This window comes from Schistocerca piceifrons, chromosome 8, assembly GCF_021461385.2.
Source record: "Schistocerca piceifrons isolate TAMUIC-IGC-003096 chromosome 8, iqSchPice1.1, whole genome shotgun sequence".
Lineage (NCBI taxonomy): Eukaryota > Metazoa > Arthropoda > Insecta > Orthoptera > Acrididae > Schistocerca > Schistocerca piceifrons.
In genome coordinates, this window is record NC_060145.1 from 424556506 (window position 1) to 424575766 (window position 19261).

At 41.1% G+C, this 19261-nt stretch overlaps 2 protein-coding genes across 2 annotated transcripts in view; one reads left to right on the plus strand and one right to left on the minus strand.

Annotated features, from left to right (window-relative positions):
* LOC124711591 (gonadal protein gdl) overlaps positions 1 to 13531 on the minus strand; it is a 45307-nt gene extending 31776 nt beyond the window's left edge. The window contains exons 1-3 of the mRNA XM_047241743.1: positions 13410 to 13531; positions 13067 to 13227; positions 2661 to 2794 (exon numbers count right to left, since the gene is read on the minus strand). Coding sequence (XP_047097699.1) covers positions 2661 to 2794; positions 13067 to 13227; positions 13410 to 13516 — 402 coding nt within the window. The 5' untranslated portion in view covers positions 13517 to 13531. The remainder of the gene's footprint in view (positions 1 to 2660; positions 2795 to 13066; positions 13228 to 13409) is intronic.
* A 369-nt stretch (positions 13532 to 13900) lies between these two features.
* The window catches only part of LOC124712027, a 166888-nt gene continuing 161527 nt past the window's right edge, over positions 13901 to 19261 (plus strand). The window contains exon 1 of the mRNA XM_047242319.1: positions 13901 to 14130. Coding sequence (XP_047098275.1) covers positions 14083 to 14130 — 48 coding nt within the window. The 5' untranslated portion in view covers positions 13901 to 14082. The remainder of the gene's footprint in view (positions 14131 to 19261) is intronic.

Below are 19261 nucleotides of genomic sequence, written 5' to 3' on the forward strand. Positions count from 1 at the left end.
TAACCAAGTCCACTCACATTTTTATTTTCATTTTTGAGACAGAATGTGTGCCACATTGTCCTGTAGACTCTCATGAGTATACACCAGAAATGTTATGAATTAATATTGTTCTTAGAACATTGTACAAATTGTTTGCAGGAGTAACCTTCATTCCTTCATCAACAGCCTTCAGTGTGATTTTAACTTTGGTGAGAGAATACAGAAAACTCTCATTCTTTTATTGACTAATTTTTCCGACAAATAAAGCACAAAGACCTTGAGTTAAAAAAATGTTAGTTTTGCATAGTCCCTACTGCATATTTTACTATGTTACAAGCACAGATAAGTTAATATGAAATGCCCAGGCAATACTACTAATTAGGTCCAAGTTAATACAAAAGTACCAAAAATATTCGAAATAAGCCTACCTGAATGACCAGAGGTTGAAAATAGCGATACAGTTGTAAGGTTCTTTTATTTAGAACATGACCCGTTCTGGGCTCTTCAGGTGTTATACTGAAAATAGCAAGAGAGAATCTCTCATCTCTTGCTATTTTCAGTATACCACCTGAAGATGGGTGTATAAGAGCCCAAAACCGGTCTTTTCTAAATAAAAGAACCTTACAACTGTAGCAGTATTTTCAGACTCTGGTATAAAGCTCAGGTGCGAATGCTCCTCTGACAGGATTGTTTCTATTTAAATGAAATTATCCCAGTTATGATGCAGCCCAATTCTGCGTTATGCATGTTTTGTAGCAGTTTTTAGAATGCAAAAAAACAGTACTCACATGATCCAATATGCATGGCCACGACTGAGAAACAAGACTAAATATGGATGTTCATGTCCATACAAGTTTGATGAAATGTTTTTAGGTTGCATAATATTTAACGTATACGAAATGAAAATATAATCCTTAACCTCATCTCTTAAGAAATTCAGTTTCTTCTGATGTTTCATATAACATGTACAATATCTAAAACAGATTTTAAAAACAATCCTCAATTTTTTCAAAACATATCTTTTCACAAAATAGTGACACCAAATGAGAAGAAAGAATTGCTCATATAGACAATTGAATAGCACGTTTCATGTTTATGGTAAATTGTGGTAGGATTGTCTGGTATTCCGAAGAAGCTTAAAAATTAACCCATTACATCAAAGCAGCCATTAGTGGGATAATAGCCAAAACTAGAGCCCTGACCTTACTTGTCATTAATATGATCAGTGCATCAGATCCATGACACCTATGAATCTACATTCTACAGAGAAAATTCTGAGTGTTGCAGGAATATTCAAAAAGAAACCAAATTTCTTGAACAGGAAACTAAATTTCATGAACAGATAATCAAGCAAGTACTCAAAACAAATGCACTTACAAACATACTACAGAAAATATACAGACAATATCGTATACTAACAATCTGTTCACTGAGCCATCAACTGAGGCATTGTCAATAAACTGGTATGTAAAGGTGTCCTATAGTTAACATATCAGAAAAACAATCAAGCATGCCAATGCCACTAAGAAGCTGATCATTGAATTTTCAGACAGGAAGTCAACAATTTAATGCACAGTATGTCAGGAGAAATTGAACTAGGACAATGTTTCACAGTGTGTAAAGATCACATTATTTACTCTTCCACAGGCACATTGGTGCAAAAATTAACACTTGATTATAACAATGTGGCTTGTCTCTGACAGTATTTTGCCTATGTGAAAAATGACGAGAGTTTTTGGTTCCACATCAAAAATTTATGCGCCAAAATAATCAGCTGAATAATCTGGTTTAACAGAATGCTTTCTTGGCAGTCTACCTCTCCCTTCATTCTGTCCTTTCACACTTTCTATTCGACTATGTTCAACACAGTACTGCTCCTGCCAGCCTCTGCCCAGGGAAGCTCTCATTTGTACTGTATTATTAGCTAGCTGTCACTCCCACTATAATGTCTCACCTTTCTCTCTTCCTTATTGACATCACCTGCTTCAGCTGACACTATCATCAACCCAGTTAGGCTACACTGCCAAAGAGAGAGAGGGCGAGGGAGGGAGGGAAGGAGGGAGGGAAGGAGGGAGAGAGAGGGAGAGAGAGGGAGAGAGAGGGAGAGAGAGGGAGAGAGAGGGAGAGAGAGGGAGAGAGATTCTGAAAAGAACAAACATTTTAGGAAATTTAAAAATCTCTATAATATCACTCAGTATTTCTGTAATTGTCACTGTGTGTGTAAATGTTGTGAATAATCTATTCTGCTTGGTAAATTTAAGTCCTGGTGTTAGCAAAAGTACTTATACTCTGAATAGAAGTGCCTGTTTGTTGTTGAAGAACAATCTAACCAGTCATCTGATGTGCTTTATGAAAAGTCCCTTCTTCAACAATTATCCCAATAGATAACTACCACACAATAGTGGTTGTAATATTAATATAAAATATACTTAATGCCAATTTCCCACCAATAATATTTATTGTATTTGAGTATCTTTATTCAAAATGAAAAGAACTGTTCCTACTTCAGTCTCAAAATTCCGTAACATTTAGTTTCAGATAATAATTCAATTTTCTGCATACAGAACACAGCTTCTCATGCTTACGGTAGGAAAACCAGAGAGAAGATTGCTGAGTATCTTTACTATGTAAAACATAACAATGGTTACATTGAAATTAAGAATAGAAGATGAATATCTCACCTTCTGATCTAGCTGAAGCACTAATTTCATATCTGTTTGCTTCATTTCTTCGCGATGTTTTCTGATCAACAGTAGCCGTTGAGCATTTCTTATTGTCTCATCAGTAGTCTGGGTCGTGATCTCCTGTAATTCCACTGAAAAACATAATATGTATTTCATTAAATAATTGAAACTTATAGATTATGTAAATGCATTTTTCTTTTTATAACTTCCGCAAAGTATGATTAATATGTCAAATGAAGGTGGCAATATCTCCTCTAAATTGAAACAAATTTCACTCACAAGATTTTTATACAATGCAGAGTCTGTGAGCCTAGGAGTGCAATAGATTTTATAACACTTTAATTCAATTTAATTTCTACTGAATTCAATGCAAAATGTTGTCAACTTTGTGTAAATTTCAGTTCAGACAACAATGTGTTGTTGTCAGGTACAATTTCTACAATCATGCAAAGAAGTAAGAGATATGCTCTGTTTCTGTGTGAACTGTGTCTGCTACAAAAATAAGAAAAAAGTGGCTCAGAATCTGGGTTGAGAGGAACCTACACTACTGGCCATTGAAAATCCAAAACTAGGAATGATAGCAAATAACAAAATTTTGCTTTCCATGAGCATACAGTATAGTCAGACAAAAACAGGATTATTATTTAAAAATACCTAAGAAATGGCTGGAAAAATATCAAAATGGTAAGGACTAACATTTGTAATTGAATGGGTGTGGGTCCTCATTTTAAATTACTCATGAAACATGATTATTATTTGACTGGCTGCACAATGTATTGTGATGTCTTCAGTTTCACAAAAGAGACAAATTGGCATGTTCATCATTAAGACTCTGCTGTTCTTTCTTTAGATCAAGAACGGATACACTATTTGACATTTAATTCACACATTAATATACACACCAATATTGCTGGCAGTTGACTATAATATGTGCACATGATAAAAATGCTTATTATATGCCTCTTAATCTATTTAATTTTCACTATTCCTCTCACTAAACAGTGGCAGAATACAAAACATGGTTTCACATATGTAAGCTTTCGGAGCCAGTGGCTCCTTCTTCTGACAAAAGGGTTGAATGGGAAGGAAGAGGGGTGAAGGAAAAATGGATTGGAGTAGTTTAGGAAAAGCAGTAGAGTTTGGAAAAGTCACCAAGAACTCCAGATCAGAAGAGACTTACTGGACTGGATGAGAAGAAAAGACTGATTTCATAAGGCCATCCTTCTCATCCTGTCCAGTAAGTCTCCTTTGACCCGGAGTTCTGGCACACTACCTCAGTCCACCTCTGTAGGGCCTTACTTAGTATCCTGTCTTGTCAACTGCAGATATCTGATGATGATGATGATGATGATGATGATGATGATACTGGTTTGTGGGGCACTCAACATTGAGGTCATCAGCGCCCATACAAGTTCCCAATCTTTCCAGTTCCAATCTCATCACTTCCTGCATGATGATGATATTATGAGGGCAACAGAAACACCCGGTCGCTGGCAGGGGAGGAGAAAGAAAAGAAAAAAAAGAGACTGCGGATATCTCTCATATATCCATTTCTACTGTTCTAATACTCTCCCTAACTTTGTTTCTGCACCTATATGATTACTCTGCAATACACACTTAAACACTTGGCAGAAGGTTCACTGAACTATTTTTCACACACAAATTCTTTACAGTTATGATCTTGAACAGCACACGGACAAAATGAACAATTCATTCACTCCATCAAGCTCCGATTTCTCGTATTTCATTACAATGATAATTTCTCCGTATGTAGCTGGACATCAACAAAATATTTTCACATTCAAAGGAGAAAACTGGAGATCGGAATCTAGTAAAAAGATCTTGCCAAAACATAAACTACCTTTGTTTTAATAATTGTTACTCCCAACTCATGTACCATATCAGTGACACTCCCTCCTCTATTTCGCAACAGTACAAAATGAGCTGCCCTCCTTGGACTTCTTCATTGTCCTCCATCAACTCTATTTGATAATGATCCCATACCGCACACCAATACTCTAACAGAGGATGGATAAGCTTATTTTAGGCAGTATCTCTAGAGAAGTTGTGGCATCTTCTTAGTGTTCTGCCAATAAAACACTGCCTTTGGTTTGGTCTCACCACAGCATTTCCTGTGCGATAATTCCAATTTAAATTGTCTGTAATTGTTATCCCTAGATGTTTAGTTGAAATGAGAGCCTATAGGGCCAACGGCCTTGCTGCAGTGGTAACACTGGTTCCTGTCAGATCACCGAAGTTAAGCGCTGTCGGCCTGGGCTATCACTTGGATGGGCACCCATCCAATCTGCCATGCGATGTTGGAAAGCGGGGTGCACACAGCCCTTGTGAGGCAAACTGAGGCTTTACTTGATTGAGAAGTAGCGGCTCCGGTCTCATAAACTGACATACGGCTGGGTGAGCAGTGTGCTAACCACATGCCCCTCCACCTCTGCATCCACTGATGCTTGTGAGTTGAGGATGACATGGCGGATGGTCGGAACCATTGGGCCTTTCAAAGCCTGTTCGGAGGGAGTTTAGTTTTAGAGAGCCCATAGGGATAACCTCAAATTTTTCATTGTTTAGAGTCAACTGCCACTTTTTGTATCTTGTCTAAATCATTTTGCCACTGGTTATGATATTCTGATGACATTACTGGATGTTAAATGACAGCATCATCCGCAAATAATCTGAGAGGGCTGCTCAGACTGTCTCCTAAGTCATTTATGTAGGTTAGGAACAGCAGAGGGACTATAACATTTTCTTGGTGAACACTGAATGCCAGATATTACTTCCATTTTACTTGATGACTTTCCGTCACTTTCTAAAAGCTGTGCGCTTTCTGACAGGAAATCCCAAATCTAATCTTACTGCCGTATCTCGAGTGATCACAACAGTAACTTGTAGACTGGGAAGCGGGAGACAGACCAGGGTAACTGGGCACACTACAGAATGTCTATAGACAGTGCTATAATTGAATAATCATACACATTTATATATCTTTTGAGAACTAAACAAGTAGAACATGACAAGCATTTCCAGTCTCTGAATAAAGTCTTTTGTCAACTCAACAGTGAACTATCTTCCTTGGTGTGTCCGTTCTCCCAGGCCTAAACTAACTATGACGGCAGCAGCCATTATTGTGCGGGGCTGAACTGTCGAACAGAGAAGGCAATCTGCGTTGATGAACTGGCCCACGAGCCCTGTCATTGACATCCATTATGCAATGCCTGAGAGGGTGGTGGTGCTGTTCAGTCTTCCCGGAGAGTGAAAGTGCGGCATCTCACTTGTGTAAACTGCCATCCTGGTGCCGCCCTTCAGGGTCCACTGATAATGACATTTGCATGCTTCTGACAGCCAGCACCCGAATGGTGTCTTACAATGACACCACACCCCACAAGTAAGGTGATATCCAACGGCATGCAAGCTGTGTAGAAGATACTTGCAAGGAATGGCACTGAAAGCCTTCCAGAGAGCTAGGCAGTCAATGTCAGTGATATGGGTCTGTAATTCAGTGGACTAATCCTGTTTCCTTTTTTGAGTATTGGTGAGACCTGTGCAGATTTCCAGTCAATTGGCACGTATCTTTTGTCATGATAGGATCTATCTGTGATTGATAGGCATGCAGCTCTTATATTAACATATTCTAAAAGGAATCCTAATTGGTATATAATCGTCCAGACTTGTCTTCATTAAGTGGTTCGAGCTGCTTTTCTACAATGAGGATACCTATTTCTGACTTACTCATGGTTGGTTGGTTGGTTGGTTTAAAACTGGGGGAGGGGGGAGGTGTGAGCATGGTGGAGGGGGGGGGGGGGGCGGGGGGGGGGGGCGGGGACCAAGCTGGTAGGTCATTAGTCCCTTGCTCTGAATAAAGCAATGCCACATGGGTGAGAATAAAACAAGTGAGAATAAAACAAGTGAGAATAAAACAAGTGAGACTGGCAACACAAAATGGAGAGATAGGAAAAACCACAACAACGACAGAAGGGCAACAAACACTTAAATGGACAAAAGGGGAGAAGAAAACCACAGAAACACAAGAAACAGGTAGAGGAGATTAAAACAACAAAACAGATTACCATGGCTGGCTGACCATGAGAATAAAAAGGAGAAGCCAGCCACTCTTCAATACAATAAAACCTCCACCCTAAAAGCACTAGGGTGGAGGACACGGGGACAAAGGACATGCACTAAAACTTAGATCAAATGAAAAAACCCACCCTCATGAATAAAACGTAAAACTAAATCAGCCGATGTGGTGTTGTCAGATAAAATTAGTGGCAATGAGTCCGGTAACCGAAGATTTCATTGCAGGGCAGTCAAAGTAGGAAAGTGCACCAGAATGTGGGCTACTGTCAACTGGGCGCCGCATCGACACTGAGGTGGGTCTTCAAGGCACAGGAGGCAGCCATGGATCGCCCAAGCACGGTCAATGCGGAGCCGGCAGAGAACCACAGAGTCCTTGTGAGAGGTCCGCACCGAGGACTGTCACACATTCAGTCTCCTTCATGGCACACAGTTAGTTGTGCGCACTGTCTCCCAAAGCCGAAAAACCTGGCAGCGTAAAAACGAACACAGGTCAGTTATTGGAACGCCAATCTCCATAAGCGGTTTCCGTGTAGCCTGTTTGGTCAGCCTGTCAGCAAGTTTGTTGCCTGGGATTCCACGTCGTGTGGTCCACACAAACACCAGTGAATGGCTGGACCATTCCAGGGTACAAATGGACTCCTGGATGGTTGCTACCAAAGGATGACGTGGATAGCGCAGGTCGATAGCTTATAGGCTGCTCAAGGAGTCAGCACACAGAAGAAATGACTCCCCAGGGCATGAACGGATGTGCTCAAGAGCATGAGATATAGCCACCAGCTATACAGTGAAAACACTGCACCCATCGGGCAAGGAATGCTGTTCAATATGTCCTCCATGGAGATACGTGAAGCTGATGCGACCATCAGCCATCAAGCCGTCTATGTAAACCACTTTGTGGCGTCGGCACATGTCAAGAATCGAGAGGAAGTGACAACGGAGAGCCGCGGGGTGAACTGAGCCCTTTGGGCCATGTGAAAGGTCCAGGTGAAGCTGCAGCTTAGGTGTAGATCATGGAGGTGTACACGAGTGGACCTCGAGTATAGGTGGTAAAGGCAAGGACTCCAGTTCAGATAGAAGGGATTGGACATGAACTGCAATTGTAAGCCCTAACCTGGGCCACCGATGCGGGAGATGAACTGCCATGGGTAGGAAAAGGAGACGATAATTTGGATGCGCAGGAGAATTATGGACGTGTGCAACGTAACTGGCGAGCAGTTGCGCACGTCTGACCTGCAATGGATGGACTCCAGCCTTCGCCAGGACGCTGCTCACCGGAAACATCCTAAAAGCTCCTGTCACTTGTCAAACACCACAGTGGTGGACTGGGCCAAGTAAACCCAATGCTGAGTGCACCACCAAATCATAAACCAGACTCCCATAGTCAAGGAGGGATTGAACAAGCACTCTGTAGACTTGCAGCAGTGTAGAGCGATCTACACCCAGTCAGTGTTGCTCAGGTAGTGGAGGGCACTGAGGTGCTCCCAGCACTTCCGCTTAAACTGAAGAAGGTGAGGAAGCCAAGTCAATCGAGCATCAAAAACCAGTCCTAAAAATTGATGTCTCCACTACAGTGTGGCGATCATCAATAAGGTAAAGTTCTAGTTCCAGATGAACGGTATGACACCGACAGAAGTGCGTAACACACGACTTTGTGGCCGAAAACTGGAAGCCATGGGCTAGAGCCCATGACTGCGCCCTGTGGATGGCTCTCTGTAGGTGCTGCTCAGCAACACCAGTACTGGGGGAGCAGTACGAAATGCAGAACTCATCTGCATTCAGAGAGGGTGAGACGGATGGCCCTACAGCTGCTGCTAGACTGTTAATGGCCACTAGAAATAGAGATACACTCAATACAGTCCCCATTCTCCTGGATATGGGGGGGAACTATGGGAGGCACCAACTTAGACATGGAAAGTACGAAGTGACAGGAAATTCTGGATAAAAATCAGGAGCGGGCCTCGGAGACCCCACTCGTGTAATGTGGCAAGGATATGATGTCATCAGGTGGTGTTATATACTTTTTGTAAATCAAAACAGATGGCAACAAAGTGTTGGCATCTGGAATAGTCTGTTTGGATGGCAGACTCGAGGGACACAAGTTTATCAGCGGTAGAGCGACCCAGGCGGAAACCGCCCTGCCACAAAGCCAGTAGGCCACGTGACTCCAGGACCCAAACAAAACGCCAACACATCCTAAGTTCCAGCAGCTTACAAAGAACATTGGTGAGGCTGATGGGCTGATAGCTATCCACATCAAGTGGGTTTCTGCCGGGTTTGAGCACTGGTATGGTGGTGCCCTACCGTCAGTGCGATGGAAAGCGACCATCGCATCAGATCTGGTTGAAGATCACAAGAAGATGTCACTTGTAGCCATGCGAGAGATGTTTAATCATCTGACTGTGGACCCACTCTGGCCCAGGAGCTGTGTCGGGGCAATGTGCAAGGGCTCTGAGGAGCTCCCACTCTGTAAATGGGGTGTGTAGTGAATGAGAGGACTTTCCCTCCCATCCATCATTTGAAAGTGCGAAAGGCTGAGGGACAATTCTCCGATGCAGAGGCACGAGCATAGTGCTCAGCAAAATACTCGGCAATCGCATTTGCTTCAGTAGATAACATCTCATTTATGTTAACACTGGGAACACCCGATGGGGTCTGGTACCCAAAAACTCATTTGATCTTTGCCCAGACTTGGGAAGGCAACTTATGGCACCCAATGGTCGAGATGTATCTCTCCCAACACTCCTGTTTCCGTTGTTTGATAAGCTGACGAACACGGGCACAGTGTCGATTAAAGGCTATGAGGTGCTCCAGAGAAGGGTGCTTCTTATGTCGTTGTAGAGATTGCTCCCAAAGAAGGTGCTCTGGGAGCAACGGAGGAAGATTTTCTCCTACCACCAAGGGGGCAGATGCATTCTGGTGGCCTGGAGGACCCACTGTTTGTGGCATAGAGTGAGGAACCACTGGCACTTGGGACTGCGATGGTGACATAGCTGCTGCATATGTCAACGTCAACTGAATGTGGTGTAATCTTTCATATTTGATGGTCTAAATTGGCCCGGAGCTCATTGACAGATGTAAGAGGAGATTGTGATGGAAAATGATCTCCTGGACCATGTTGATGCTTTTATGGGGAGTGATGGAAACAGGAATATCACCCAGCCTGTCACAGGCGAGTAACACTTGGGATTGGGCTTGGGATGCTGTCTGAACCTAGACTGTGCCATTTTGCATCTTGGACAGTACTGTCACTTCTCCACACTTATCATCAAGGTGTTCAACAAAAAATTGAGGCTTCATAGATAAAAAGGTCTGCTACAGACTAAAAACCAAGGCGAATATGGTTCTCTCCGTTCTGCAGCCCTATGTTCCTCTCATGGTATAGCAAGGGAGGGAAACGATTTAGGGTCATACCTGTCGGCATTGGATTTTATCTTGCCCTTCTTAGAGACTGCTGGTGTTGTATGGTCACCAGCAGGAGACTGTCTGCTTCTTTGCAGGTCATTCGCCCTGATGCCACCCACTCCAATCAGGGGCACTCACCACGGGCGCCACCCAGCCACAGCAAAGGCCAACTAGCATCATGGCCGTTACCAGGAGTTCTGATGTCCCAGGAAGATAGGCATCTACTCCTTGGGATATGTGGGGAGTTTGCAGCTCAGGCATCAGCAGTGCGATCCCTGTGTTGTCAGGGGGGCTACCACCAAATGGGTACATGAGGGCCCCACCACAAACGGACTGGCTACCATGCTGGATATTGGGCGCAGAGAAATCCAACATTGTCATGGGGGCAAAAGAGGACAGGATACAACGGAAGAAGATGACATACCCCAAAAAGTGTCCTTGCCCAAATATTTGAATCGAAGGTGGAGATGAAAAGCCATGACAAGAGATTCAGGAGATCGAATCTAAGGGCACTATGACTAACTCGTGCACCATGTAAGGCGTCCCTTCTCATATGGCCCGCACTTCTGTAGAATTTTGAAAGTGGCAGGTCAAACCATAGAATGGGACCTGAACTCAGGGTCTAAAAGTGAGAGACTCCTTTTAGTTGCCATTTATGACAGGCAGGAATACCTCAGGCCTATTATAACCTCCAGACCCATAGGTAATTTATACTACTACTTCTTTGGTGAAGGAATTTAAGGAAACCGTATTTAGTAACTGTGCTTTAGCGGCACTGTCATCAGTAACATTACCATTGCTATTGTGCAGTGAATGTAGTGATTGTGTCTTGCCACATCTCAGCTCCATGTAGAGCTATGTTCTCCAGCGCATTGCAGAATATTCTTTTCTTAGTGTCCCGCTGAGTATTATTATTCCATACCATCAAATGCAAAGCTTTAGTTGTTCTCTTCAGCATTGCTAGACTGGATCTAATCTCCTTGTCATGTGTACTGGAGTTATGTATTATTGTTCCCAAATATTTGTGGTTTCTGTTGGATGTTATTTCTCCTTCACTTGTGGCAATTTCCATCAAATCCTGCCCCATACACATACATCCCGCCTCGTCCACATTTATTCCTAAGCCCCTCTTGCTATACTCTTTACACTTTCTTGGGATGTATTCCGTATCTGTATCATAGTGATGTAAATGTTTATTCACTCGTCTGTAGTATATATGACTTGCGTTTTTCCTTTTATTAAAGTGAAAAATCATACAACACTGTAAAATGATTTTAGATGAATATAAATTACTAAAACTAATAGTAAGCAGATACAGGCGCAAACATGATTTCTGCAATATAATTTATTGTGACTGATTGATCAGGTGGGTAACCTGAAATCTTAATTAGATTGGAAAATGAAAGGTTGTAAGTAGTGATGCCAATGAATATGATGTCATGAGAATAACTATAATTCTTGTCATCATATAGCTTACGAATAATGGATTTAAATGAATAGTTTATGTGCACCATTTTGATGATGTTTGAGGTCAAAGCTGTAATAATAAATTCTTATTTGGATAGTAGGTTTTGATATGCAGCTCTTAAAAGTGTACTGTTTAATATAATGATAGCGATAAATAAATTAGTGACGAGCTTCCCACATGTAGCTGGGCACCTGGCCAACCACTGGATTTTCTCACAGTAACCCATTCCTCTGTAGCACAAACTGAGAAATGTCCCACCAACCTCCTCACAGAAAAGAAAATGAGCCTTCAGCTTATATCTAACACTTGCTTCCAGAAACAATGCTGCATATTAACAGCTATCCTTAGGTTTGAAGAACACTTCATACGTGCCTACGAAGGACATTATTGATCTACTACTTGCATTCTGATTGTTTGGCACAACATTTTTAAGAATTAGTTTGTAGCTCTTTTGCATCATTTCAACAAGAATTGATGACACACAAATATTGGACTCACAGAGACTGTACTGTACATACAAAAGCAAATATCTGTTCTTCACGAGGTTACAGTACTACATTTTTCCCCTCTTGGTATGAGAGAGGGACTTAACTGTAACTCTAGCTTTTGCAAGGCAACACTGTATTGGTCAATTAATTGTTCACGCTAAGAAGAGTTACAGTGGGCTGGCTGACACGAGTAGCTGACCTGATGAAAGTCAAATGGATTCAGCCACTGCTGATGAGTTCCTGGTGTAGCCAACCTACTCAGCTATAACTAGCAGGTGACTACATATTTGTGAACAAAAGTAGCAAATACATGGAGTTACATATCACAAAATGTTTTATCTAAATTTGAATTTATTTAAATTTTGTTTAATGAAGTTGTCCATCACACAAAGTATTGAAAGCCATGACTGATAGCGACTGGAAACAAGTGTAGGCCTATATTGGTCTGAAATCATACACCTATCAAAGCAGCTACTTCCAGCAGCCATTATACTGTAGCTCTTAATAGACTGCACAATTAGTAATCATTAGTCTGGCAACATTATATTAAGAGTAACTTATCTCTGTTAGTGACGTGAAGTTTCAGTTTCATTTTAACGCCTGTAAATCATAGTGAACTTTCGAAATGTTCCGTTTTAAGAAAGTCATGACACAAAAAGAAAATACAACATTAGGACTAAATATAGGATAAATTAAAGACATGTAATTAAAGTGGACCAGAAAACTGACCCAACACGAAAGATCTTCAGTTATTAACGTTAGAGCTTGAGGGAAACACAAGTGTATCATTCACAACACAATATGTATAGCCATGTTATTTTCTACGTCTACATTCATATATTCGTGTCTACATCTTCAGTTCAGTCACAACTGAACTGACGTTCTTATCTCATCAAAAGTTTGCAACTTTCGAGTTGGGTCAGCTTTCCAATCAAGGGCACGTATTCCAGTCTCACTTTTATGTCGATGGAGCACTTGCAGTCGTTGTTGGTACAAATGTTTTTCTGTAACGTGTTGGATCTCCATTAAACCTTTAACTATTTCAAAAATTGTATCATTCAAGAGACAATTTGCTAGTCCCGACAGCAGTTCGCAAGGCAAACGCTGCTGGTACTTCCTGAAATCAAATGTAGAAAGGAGTCTTTATCTTATACTTACTTGGTAATACGTACAGCACTATGCTATTTATCACACAATACACAATTCTCAAACATGACACTTGTCATGCTTGAAACAGTCATTTACAAAAGGAAAAATAGTATTGGGTACCATCGTGTAGTTTCATTTTATAGTACTTACAGTGGCAAACTGCTTGCCATTTCTTGAAGTTGTTCAAGCAAAAAATAAACTTTCTTTTGTAAGTCTACTGGCGTGAGTTCTTGTTGTTGTTCGTCTCCTTCCGCCATAATTTACAAATACACTTCGTGAGTCAAAGATAACTCTGTTGCACAAGAGCCTAATTTCTATGACACTTCAAATTTTCTTGAGAAAAAAATAGTAGAATCAGCAGAAATTAAGAACTAATAAAATATTTGTGTTTGTTTGTCTCTTTATTATCTCCAATATTAGAAGGTAGCGTTGATTTACATAACTCGAAAACAAAAATAGGTTTTGAGATAATCAATAACAATTACCCACTCATCAAAATATAATTTAATTTTGTACACTAAATGCAATAATAATATTTATCCTGCGGTATACAAATAGACGTGCTTACAAATACTGTGATCTCTTTCTGGGACGAGCTTTGTATGTCGTCTGCCGGGCAGCAGGTAGTCAGTTGTCAGGCGTCCTACTGAGCGCTCGAAAATCTAAACACTAGTTCAGTGCAAGCGCAAGAGCGCTGTGGATGTCCAGGAAATTTAACTCGTTTTTAAGACCTCGAATGAAAACAGTGAATTTAGAATTTATTATCGTCACCTCGTGATGTATCGCGGTGATTGAAGTGTCCCCTTTTAATATTTATTTTCATATGAGCGGAACTGCATTTTCAACAATGAACATTGAACTATTGCTGAAGGTGAGTAGAAACGTTTTTATAATCCCGTTTGCAATAAATGTGACAATTTATCCAAATACACAATTTTTCGTAGTAAAATTGTCTGTATTAATATTTATAACGAGCGTTTCATGCGTAAAAATTACGCAATGACAGAAAATTTACTAAATGTCTTAGCACTTTTGCTTCTTTCAGCGAGAATTATGTAAGGTACGACGCTGGATACTTCCAAAGCGAATAAAACAATTTGAATACTTTGAGAAATGAAATGTCGTTAAGGTTCGGTTCCGTCGCCTTCCTGTAGGTTTCGAGTTACGTACTGGAGAAACAACCAATGCGTCTGTCTCCCACTACTTCGCGGCGCTCATAGTAAACCATTATTCTAACCAGAATTGTCCTTTGCATAGTCCTGTGCCCTACAATGCTCAAGAAAGAAAGGAGTGTGTTATTTAAATTAAATACGAGCAATATCTGTTATCTAATTATGTAAGGATGCGCACAAAATTTATGTTAAGAAATCTTATTCATTCACTAATTATATCTCGTACGGTAGTGTTCTTTTCAGCAGTATGGTATCAGGAGTCTTCATTACCGAAAAATCAGCGCGTTCGTGAATACTTGTTTCTGTCTTGCATTTCTTATGTTCATACAGCCTTCAACCTACAGAAGACTTGGAACCCGTGGGCATCGTAACCGTCATTTGATTTTTGTGAATAGCATATATTTTTCATAAGTTAATACATTTGTTACTCTGCTCTTTCGCTGCAATCAGATAAAAAATGTAGACGGCTTGGTCTCATGTAGCACTGTGCAAGCAAAACGAAAAACATGTTGTAGTTATCTGAGGGAGGAGCTATAATATTTTTTTTCCAACATGATGCTGGTCACATGTACTCATATATTTTGAACTATGTTAAATCCAGTTTCTGCTGTGCTGGGCATTGGTGACTGTCGCGAAAGAGTGCGCTGAAACGTTGAATTACTATTTCTATTGTTGCATTTTAGCTACGGTGATTTTCTTTTTCTTTTTGGTAAAGTGTTTTCACTATAAAAGTACATTAGCTTCTTGGGCTGAAATGTTTGTGTCATTTCAACAACGCTGCTCTTAACTGCCGAAGTTGCGTCTAATTTATTTTGAATAGCAGGATATGCTCTGGCTGTAATTATTTTCTCATTCACACTATATCACTTTAGCGACAAGATGCCTGATCTTTACTATGCAACAATTACATTGACTATTGTTTGAGATATTCTTTTCAGGTGCTCTTTGAGCGCCTACTTTCACATCTATGAAATATTGCTAGGTAAGGTACGCGAAGAGCATACGAGCCTCGTTTTCAGGAAATTGCAGAACCTTCAGCGTTTTTCCTTCAAACGAGTTATGTTTCCAGCTTGATATAGGTGACTAGCCTACCTTATGCCATTTTGAAATGATTCCGTACGTACTTACAAGATTGGGTAGTTAGCGTTGGCAAGAAAATACGTCTTGGACATATTCAGTGCGCAATACTGGCTGGCATCCGCACTAATGGATTTGGGGAAAATATGTAAAATCCAAATCAGGATTGGGCTTTGACCCCACATCTCTAGTTTCTTAATAATTGCCACGTCGTTTAGCAGAAACATTTCATTTCCGAAGAATCAAGATAGTCGTTGCATTTGGAGTCTTGTTACCATCAATGTATTACGTATCACTGTCATTGAGAAACACAGTATGTTCTCCGAGGAAACAAAATGTTGAGCTGTGTTGTATAAAGAAGCCATTCTTGGCAGAATGTGCCACTTACCGATTCGCCAGTGATGCGCAGTATGTAAAAATTCTTGTCCAACTAGTGCTCTACTGGCGAAAAGCAGGATCCAAGTGTGTCACAGCATATACTCGGTAGAGTAAATCAACATAAAAGAAAAGAGTAATTCACCTGATCTTTGTCTTACTCGACCAATCATCTTTCGTTCGTGTAGCTGCACCTGGTATAACGCTCTTCGTGGTGATGATTTTCGTGTCCATAGATTCCATAGAAATGCATCTGTGATGAGCTGCTTCTACAATATAAATTGTAAATTACATTTAAGATAGGCGGGGCTACATTGTAATTACATGAAAAATCACTACTGTTTTTCTAATTATTCGTTAGCTATTAATCTACTACCACATAATTAACATTGAGCGTATTTGATGATGAAGTCTTCTCGGGTTATCAGCCGAGTTAGGCGTCGTGCTCCGGCAACGTTTCAACAAGTTTCCTACTTGTCATCTTCAGACTTCGCCTGTAGATGACAGGTAGGAAACTAGTTGACACGTTGCCGCAGAATGACGTCTTAACTCGGCCGATTATCCGGGAAAACTTCAATACGGAGATTCGCCGAGAAAGTCTACATTCGCATAATGAGCATACCGGTACTTATTAATGTTGAAGAATAAGCAAATGTCTTTATTGTATAAAGCCAATTGTCGCTAGCAGTTCTACCAACAACTGATAAACCTAGAATCACAATATTGGGGTAATTTATAGGAGATGTAGTTAATATGGTAAGATATTTCTTAATTACACAGCTAGTCTTACACGTTCCAGCCGAGTAACATCCAAAAATGTTTTAAGTCGTAATTTGTACGCGTAGCTATTTAATTTACCTCATCTTTGTTTTCGTGGCTTAACGTCCACGGCAACAGTTTAACGAATAATATCATAGTAAGGTCTCTCGCATGTACAGTAACTCAACGAAACGCATCAATACAATCTTTTGCGCATTGCAAAGAGCTTCCTTCAGTAGCCGTGCACATATGTGATCAGTGTTGCCACGTCACATATTTGTAATGTTACAAAGCGTATAATTATTTTTAAAGTATTTTATGTGGCCTTTGTATGTTTACAGCTTAGTTAGTATCAAAAAGCTTGTTTTTCAGATTGATGTACACATTTAACTCAAATATGCACTAAGATTCGGGAAATGTGTACTTCATTGTAGGAAGTATGTACTAAAAATACCAAGACTACGCTACATCGTGACAAACCGAAATAAGACACACTTTATTAGCAATTTCCAACATCATAGCTATTAGTTTCGCGTTACTAACAGCAGTTATTCATGTATGTGAATCACAGGCCTCCGTGACAAATTTTTACACACAGTATAACAGTGAACATGTTTCGGATTAATCAGTTTTCATCCGCCGTCGTCATAAAATAAAGGTATGAGAGCGTACATTGGCTTGTGCTATCAGCTCGAAAATGCATGCATGCGACAGTCCCTTAGAAACGGGAGACATCGTGTTTGCAATACGAACAACTATAAAGATAATATGGAGTCCAAAATGTATAAAAACAAGAAATTCGTTGCGTTAACAGCTTACTTGAAGTGTAGCCTTGGTGATATATTCTCATTTTCTCGATTCAGTATCTTGGTCTTGTCAGACAAAACCGGTTTCAAAATTCAAAAGGTTGGTTGTTATTTCCATTTCACATGGCAGAGGAAAAACGTCTATATAACAACGTCGCTATTAGAATGGCCAATCAATCATCTCTAAATTTCCCTGTCGCTCAAAGGTGACATGACATCAGCAAGAAAACTAACACCATATTCCTGGACTGATTTTAACAAAAACTGAGCCCCGTTTGTAGTAACGGAATCACATTTTCCAGGGTAGACAAAAAGACTTACTGGCACAGCCGTTCAATCAACCACATTTCCTGAAGTTAGCTGACAAATAGAACAATTTTCCAAATTCCTTTGAACATACAAGAATACGTAATCTGGAATCACTTCTTGCAAGCTATTAGGTTTGTGCATAAGCTCGTAGCGTTTTTCCATAAGTTTAATACACACGTCAGAGATCTTGGTCATCAGTAATACACTACTGGCCATTAAAATTGCTACACCAAGAAGAAATGCAGATGATAAACGGGTATTCATTGGGCAAATATATTATACTAGAACTGACATGTGATTACATTTTCACGCAATTTGGGGGCATAGATCCTGAGAAATCAGTACCCAGAACAACCACCTCTGGCCGTAATAACGGCCTTGATACGCCTGGGCATTGAGTCAAATAGAGCTTGGATGGCGTGTACAGGTACAGCTGCCCATGCAGCTTCAACACGGTACTACAGTTCATCAAGTGTAGTGACTGGCGTATTGTGACGAGCCAGTTGCTCCACTGTTCAAAGTGCCGTCAATGCCAACAAGAGGTGACAGAGACGTGCAACCAATGGCACCCCATACCATCACGCCGGCTGATTCGCCAGTATGGCGATGACAAATACACGCTTCCAATGTGCGTTCACCGCGATGTCGCCAAACACGGATGCGACCATCATGATGCCGTAAACAGAACCTGGATTCATCCGAAAAAATTACGTTTTGCCATTCGTGCACCCAGGTTCGTCGTTGAGTACACCATCGCAGGCGTTCCTGTCTGTGATACAGCGTCAAGGGTAACCGCAGCCATGGTCTCCGAGCTGATAGTCCATGCTGCTGCAAACGTCGTCGAACTGTTCGTGCAGATGGTTGTTGTCTTGCAAACGTCCCCATCTGTTGACTCGGGGATCGAGACGTGGCTGCACGATCCGTTACATCCATGCGGATAAGATGCCTGTCATCTCAACTGCTAGTGATACGGGGCCGTTGGGATCCAGCACGGCGTTCCGTATTACCCTCCTGAACCCACCGATTCCATATTCTGCTAACAGTCATTGGATCTCGACCAACGCGGGCAGCAATGTCGCGATACGATAAACTGCAACCGTGATAGCTACAATCCGGCCTTTACCAAAGTCGGAAACGTGATGGTACGCATTTCTCCTCCTTACACGAGGCATCACAACAACGGTTCACCAGGCAACGCCGGTCAACTGCTGTTTGTGTATGAGGAATCGGTTGGAGACTTTAGTCATGTCAGCACGTTGTAAGTGTCGCCGCCGGCGCCAATCTTGTGTGAATGCTCTGAAAAGCTAATCATTTGCACATCACAGCATCTTCTTCCTGTCGGTTAAATTTCGCGTCTGTAGCACGTCATCTTCCTGGTGTAGTAATTTTAATGGCCAGTAGTGTATATTCTTCCCTATTTACAAAAGTCTACCTACACAGGGGTAACTTGTCGATGTTGCGACTATAGAGATCACATGGTCTCAGGCGAACAACTCGTGGAGGA